Genomic DNA, 7,256 nt, shown 5'->3' with positions numbered 1-7,256 from the left:
TTTTAGAGCGCGACGTTTACTATTTTGTCATTCGTTCGGGACGCAGCGACTCATTTAAAGAAATGTATTTTTAAAGCACTCGCCTGATGCGCAGGCGGTGTTGGATCGATCCCCGTTGGTGGGCACATTAGGCTATTTCTCGTTCCAGCCAGTGCACCACAATTGGTATATCAAAGGCCGTGGTATATGTTTTCCTGTCTGTGGGATAGTGCATATAAAAGATCCCTTGCTAGCCTACTAATGGAAAAATTCAGCGGGTTTCCTCTCTGATACTATATGTCACAATTACCGAATGTTTGACATCCAATAGCCGATGATTAATAAATCAATGTGCTCTAGTGGTATTGTTACACAAAGCAAACTTCTGATTTCTTGTTCTAGCCAGTGCACCACGACTGGCATATCAAATAGCCGACGATTAAAACATCAATGTGCTCTAGTGGTGTTGTTAAACAAAACAAACTTTAACTTTCAAGAGTTATTATCTAGTGATGTGAAGGATATCTTGATACTTGGAAATTCTTTTATTACACCGCAGTGATATTTATCGTCTCTTCACGTTGTGGAATATGCTTTTTGAGAGGTCATAACCTCTGATCAAGTGATCGACTGTGTCACACAGTACAACTCCGCATAGATTTTCATGCAAAAAGTGAGTGCGTGATTCTTTCGATTCATATTTTTAAACCGGAAAAAAATACTTGCTAGAGGCGGATCTAGGGGAGGCCCCCCCCCCCTAAATTTTGCGACAGTTATAATTTTATTATATATTAATTTTCATTTTTTTTACGATCCCCACCAAACCTCCCTCAAAGTTCCATTGGCATTCCGCCTTATGCCATTGTCATTGCCCCCCCCGCGCTAAATGGATTTTCTGGATCCGCCACTGCTTGCTGTCAATTCTTATAATTATTAATGTCAGCAGCATAATTTAACAAAATATATATTTTAATAATTTGGTTTAGCCTTGAATATGGTTATAATATTGTTTGTGTAAACTTCATTAATAGAATCTGATGTGTGGCGTAGGAATGCAAAATTCCATTGATAAATAGCTAAATGAAGTGCCCACACCATGACGTCATTTTTCTAAATGACGTCATTTGGTAAGCGACGTCATTTTCACGGTCTTTAATCTTTTTCAATGTCTTGTTTAGTTATTTTGGATGTCATTCTGTGCGATTTTTTGTTCATTGGTGTGCGGTGTAATACATAAAATACTATACTCGTTTACGTGTGAGACAGTTTATATTACATCTTGTGTGTGTTTAATCATATATCAGTCGCTTTCGCTTTTTCGCTTGTGAAGTACAATTGAAAACACACCCAAGGTAATATAAACAGTTTCACACGGGAACCTGTTTAGTATTCTCTGTGTAGTTATCAACAAAACACAGTGATATTATACCCTAAATAAATGAATACAGTAATAATCTATTAGTATCTTCGAAATGATAAAGTCGTTAATGCCAACGAAAACTTAAAAGTTACGCAATGACGTCATAGATTTGACAGTGATTTGAATGTTTGTTTTAGAGTAAAAGAAAACAAAATCTATGTCGACCCTATCTTTCGAGTCGCTTTTTGAGAAGAAATCATCAGTAATAGCGAGTAGGCCTAATACTGTGGATGAGGTTATGGTGAAAATGCAGAAAGTGATGCATAGAAACACGAACACGACAGACTCGGAGGCAAAGAAAACCAATAGGCCTATTGGTCCAAAGCGTAAGCATTTTTTAGAATTTGTATTTCAAAACTTTAGGCCTACATTTATTTCTTCTTAGTTTGTAGCATAGGTGTCAGAAGCGGAGGGTACAACACCTACTGAAAGTTAGAATTAATATTAAGTTCTGCCCCTATCCAGAACATACCCCGACCTTTCAGGCCCGTAGGAACGACTTTAGGAGTGGGGGTGGGGTGGGGTAGGGAGCACTGACGGATCGGGTACAAACTCTATATCAGATTTTGGTTACAATGGCAAACATTAATGTAAAAAAAAGTTGGAGGCACGTGCCCCCCATCGCCCCCGTGCTGGGGTGTCGTTAAATATCTATTCTATTCTGTGCATATAAAAATAGAAAATGTTTGTTGTTTCTAAAACGCATTGTTTAAAAACGTATCAAACTTTCGCTCGTTAGATACATTTTAAAACAACTCGTTGTGAGATAAATGGTATCTAACGGCCACGTATGTTTTATTCTCTATGTACATGTTTCCCCATATGCCGTTGCCTAACGGTCTGGGTGTAATAAAGTCCCTTATGTTCGGTGGTATAACGAGACAATTAACGAAGATTTAATTACGTAAAAAAGTAAGATAATATTATCTAACAAATGATGTGATGTCATGCGGGTGTGAATTACGTAAGAAGTGTAAACATAACACTAACGGATGGAAAGCAAACGTTAAATTGAAGCTATTTTGTGTCTAGCACAGGGATGTGAGAGCTATGCGGAAACGCGTAAATGCAATTTTCCAATTTCGTCTAAAAAAACCCCAACAAAAACATGATGTTCAATACTGTTGACCACACAAGGTTCATTTGGATGTTTTCACGGTTTCAAGTTTATGATGTGTGCCGTATAAGTTATAACCAGTTTAGATTTGCTAGCATTGAATGCAATTTTTGGCACTTCCAGGGGTTGCAAACACCAATTTTCCTTCAGGGGCCCTTCAGCGGTCCCTGGACCCCGGCCGCAGTAAACCTTTTTTTTTCAGCCCCTCTCACATCCCTGGTCTAGCATATAGTTATTTCTACACGCTGTCGTGAGGGAAGGGGGTTTGGTGAGACCGCTCCACTGTGGAAACTACTCGTATGGAAATTACATCAAGATATTTTTCATATGCATTTTCTCATATATAAGACAGTAGATTCTACGGGTTTTGATGTTGGGCACTGATTTCCATATTTGATATTTTATGTGCACTTTTGTATTAAGGGTTTTTCCCAGAATTTATCACATGGGGGTAGTGTAATAATTATGTTATGTCTAATGAGTCAGCCACATACCAGCCCACCACCCCCTCCTCCCATACATACATATACTTAATTTAAATGAAATTTGTGGGCGATGGGTTTATAAAATAATTGCACCCAGCCAACCCACCCACCCATCCATGTGAACAATATTGGAACAACATTGTCTCTCGCCACTCTGTTTCCCAAAATGTATAAATAAAATAAAATAAAATGAAATATCACAGAATAGAGTAGAATAGCATAGCATTGCGCAGCACAGCTCAGCACAGCTCAGCACAGCTCAGCACAGCTCAGCACAGCACAGCACAGCACAGCACAGCACAGCGCAGAACAGCGCAGCACAGCGCAGCACAACACAACACAACACAACACAACAACATAAGATAAAATAACATAGCATAACATAAAAATAACAACAAAACATAACATAACGTAACGTAACATAGTGTAACGTAATGTAACGTAATGTAACGTAACGTGTCGTAACATAATATAATAAAACGTTTTTTTGTTTTGTTTTACGACACCACTAGAGCACATTGGTTTATTAATCATCAGCTATGGGATGTCAAACATTTGATAATTTTGATATATAATCTCGGAGAGAAAACCAACTACACTGTTCTCATTAGTAGCAAGGGATCTTTTTATATATGCACCGTCCCACAGGCAGGATAGCACATACCACGGCCTATGATATACCAGTCATGGTGCATTGGCTGGAAAAAAAAATTAGTCCAATGGGCCTCCCGAGGGGACATAACATAATAATGCCTGTAGATTACATGGTTGCTTTATTTCAGCTCCTACCCCGAGAGATGCCATGGGAGAGTATATCGTCCCGCCTGGAGGAAAACCCTTAACAAGCCTGTGTAAGTCGCCATTAGATATATAGTGATGATAATAATAAAGCCTGTGTAAGTCGCCATTAGATATATAGTGATGATAATAATAAAGCCTGTGTAAGTCGCCATTAGATATATAGTGATGATATTAATAAAGCCTGTGTAAGTCGCCATTAGATATATAGTGATGATATTAATAAAGCCTGTGTAAGTCGCCATTAGATATATAGTGATGATATTAATAAAGCCTGTGTAAGTCGCCATTAGATATATAGTGATGATATTAATAAAGCCTGTGTAAGTCGCCATTAGATATATAGTGATGATATTAATAAAGATATTGTGTGACAAAGTGATGATAATATGATAATGAATATGACAATAATAATAGCGAAATGACGACAATTATGTTGCTTTTTGTTAATATATTTCGCTTATCCTATCGAAATCGCCATAATATATATATTTGTTCCGTTAGAACTTTTCCACAAAATGTACTTGACTATGGACTTTTAAAAATAAATATTAATAAAAAAATTACCTTTATTTAATTTATTAAATTAATAATTAATAATTCTTCTGTGCAAACATACCTGACAAAGCGATCCTCCCACAAAACACAGAAAAACAAAACGAATCGAACGCCAAGTTTAACTTTAATTTACACTCAACGACAAAACACTTTGTCATTATTTAGCTTCATATTCAATCAGTTTTAGATATGTTATCGTAATTGCACTTCATATCCATTTTTATAGGTACAATTGTTTAAATTACTTCTCTCTTTTTTTTCAAATACGATCAAATGCATTGGTAATCATCAAACTTAAACACGAAGAAGCGACACTGGCCTCAATAATTAAAACGTAATAATTTACAAGGGGGATAATTGAATCATGAATTTGTTCATACAAATATGAATATGATTTCACCGAAAATCACTTTTATGGTTTTGTTTTTGTAGATCAATATATTTCATTGCTATGTGAATAAGTAAGAATATGTGACGTTGAACCGGGGGATTATCCTTCAAAATAGACAAGAGCTCATCTTTATAACCATTATTTCTTTAAAAAAAAAGTATTTTGTGGTATTAGAAACACCAGGGTAACCAGAAAACTTAGAATGTACGGACAATGTAAACAATACAAGGGACAGACCCTAGTTTTTAAACACAACAGCACATGTTTCAATGTTAGAACCATTTATGATCACTGAAATCAAACATTACTTATAGTTTACTGTTTAGATGAACCGAAGTGTTTCTGACCATCCTGTTATTTCTAATATCACAAAATGCATTTTTCATATTTTTAAAAACGCACGTGCGTCTGTGAAGTAGCGGTTATTGATTAGAGTTCTAGTCTATTTTTGTAAGGATATTTTCCGGTTTTAACGTTACAGACTCTTGTTTGACTCTGTTGTAACTTTATTCAAGTGTGTTACAAGTTTGTAGATTAAAGGGACATACCCTAGTTTTTAAACACTAACGCATATTTTTGTCTATTATAACCGTTTTTGGTAACTTAAATAATACTTTACTTAGATTTTATTGCTTAGATTATCAATTTCCGTACATTCGAAGTGTTTTTGGACATCCTGGTGTTTTTAATATCACAAAATGCATTTCTCATATTTTTAAAAACGCACGTGCGTCTGAGAAGTAACAGCTATGGAGTCGAGTTTTAGTCTATTTTTAGAGGGTATTTCACCTTTTCAAAGTCACAGACTCATATTTCACTCAATTGTAACTTTATCCAAATGTGTTACCAGTTTGTAGATTAACTAAACTTAGTGTTAACTTTCGCGGGTTAAATCTAGGGTATGTTCCTTTAACTAAACTCAGTGTCCATATTTACGAGTTGAAACTAGGGTCTGCGACTTTAAGTAATGTCTGAATACAATTATAAAAAAAATCGCTCTAATTGTAAAAACTACATCGTGGTGTTTAACAACTAGGCTCTGTCACTGGTATGCTGATGATTGTGATGATATGAAAATGAGAGTTCTGCGAAACATGCGTCCGGCGCTGTCTGTTTCAAACTATTGTCGGTTACCCTGAGGTTAAACCTACAGTGATTAATTAGAAGAAGCTAACTGTTCGTGGTCGTGCAAACAAATCTTGATCATTTCTTTTGTACTAAGTATGAATTTGTTTACGATTTCTTTGTCTTTTTTTACCTTTCTTTATTGTAATTACAATGGGACAAACTCGGTGTCGTATTTACAGCGGCCAACAACCTTACGCTAGGGTCACTCATCTCTCTAGGGTGTCATAACTCAGCGGAGTTTCTCATTGTGAAACATAAATAAATAAATAAATAAATAAATAGCCTGCGATACTACCCATTGTCCAAACGACAAATCATATACCGAGTTTTCCCCAACAATACTATACGGGTGGTTATCAATTACAATAATTATGAGATAAAAAGAAATTAAAATTATACTTCGTACAAGAGAAATGGCCAAGCATTGTTTGCACGACCACGAACAATTAGCTTCTCCTAATTATGTAGTCTAGGTTTAACCCCTGGATAACTCACAATGGAAAAAAAAAAAAAAAAAAAAAAAAATTACAATTATATTTCACGTTTGTTATAAAGTACACGTGGGAGTACCACACGAAACGTATTAAACTCGTTTGGAAATTCTTTTACACCCCTCGCTCGCGGAGTACAAAATTCCCAAACTCGTTTCTGTACGAAACTCTCGCTCATGCAATAATATATGCGTAAATGTGTAATAATGATAAGAAATTAATCATATTAAAAATAATAATTACATTTTAAAATATTAATAGTAAATTAACAGCATCTAGGTCCATTGGCGTAGAAATCTATTTTCCATGTGAATAACACCGCCACTAGGAAACGTACTCGTTATCTACTACACCATCTATGCCGGCCAGGGCCTCGTTCCACAAAGCGATCTTAGCGCCAAGATCACCTTAAGTGCATATGTTAGCTGTGCAGTTACGGTGATCTTAGGTCTAAGATCGCTTCGTGGAACGGGGCCCTGGTCCTGTGGCGTAGAAGTCTATTGACCATATGAATTACACCGCCGCTAGGAAACGTACTCGTTACCTACAAACCATTCTATGCCAGCGATAACTATACGAACGAGGACTCGGACCTTGACCTTGATTTTAAACATGTTTTTATTTTATTATTATTAATAATATTATTATTATTAATTTTTCCCCTACAAGGTGACGGACAACCTGGTCCTGGTGCATACGACACGCCTGATATAGATGCAACCCACGAGAGAGCTCCACAATTCACTATTGCTAGTAGATACAGGAAACAATCAAGTAACTATACATTTCATTGCGTTTCACAAATAAGCCTGGTTCCCAACAAGTCTGTAGTGTGTCGCAGTTCGCCGCAGATCGCCGTAGATGGCCGCAGATAGTCTTAAATCATGGC

At 36.3% G+C, this 7,256-nt stretch overlaps 1 protein-coding gene across 5 annotated transcripts in view; it reads left to right on the top strand.

Moving 5' to 3' along the window:
* The first annotated feature begins 1,103 nt into the window (after positions 1–1,103).
* LOC121368077 overlaps positions 1,104–7,256 on the top strand; it is a 72,498-nt gene continuing 66,345 nt past the window's right edge. For 2 of the 5 annotated variants that reach the window (XM_041492612.1, XM_041492608.1), the window contains exons 1-3: positions 1,129–1,725; positions 3,784–3,852; positions 7,037–7,141. In XM_041492612.1, the coding sequence (XP_041348546.1) occupies positions 1,557–1,725; positions 3,784–3,852; positions 7,037–7,141 (343 nt within the window). In that variant the 5' untranslated portion in view covers positions 1,129–1,556. Of the gene's footprint in view, positions 1,726–3,783; positions 3,853–7,036; positions 7,142–7,256 lie in introns of all 5 variants that reach the window. The other 3 variants (XM_041492610.1, XM_041492609.1, XM_041492611.1) reach the window with 3 other exon arrangements.

This window comes from Gigantopelta aegis, chromosome 3 (genome assembly GCF_016097555.1).
Source record: "Gigantopelta aegis isolate Gae_Host chromosome 3, Gae_host_genome, whole genome shotgun sequence".
Lineage (NCBI taxonomy): Eukaryota > Metazoa > Mollusca > Gastropoda > Neomphalida > Peltospiridae > Gigantopelta > Gigantopelta aegis.
The sequence above is the reverse complement of the archived record's forward strand: the minus strand, read 5'-3'. Positions and strand labels throughout refer to the sequence as shown.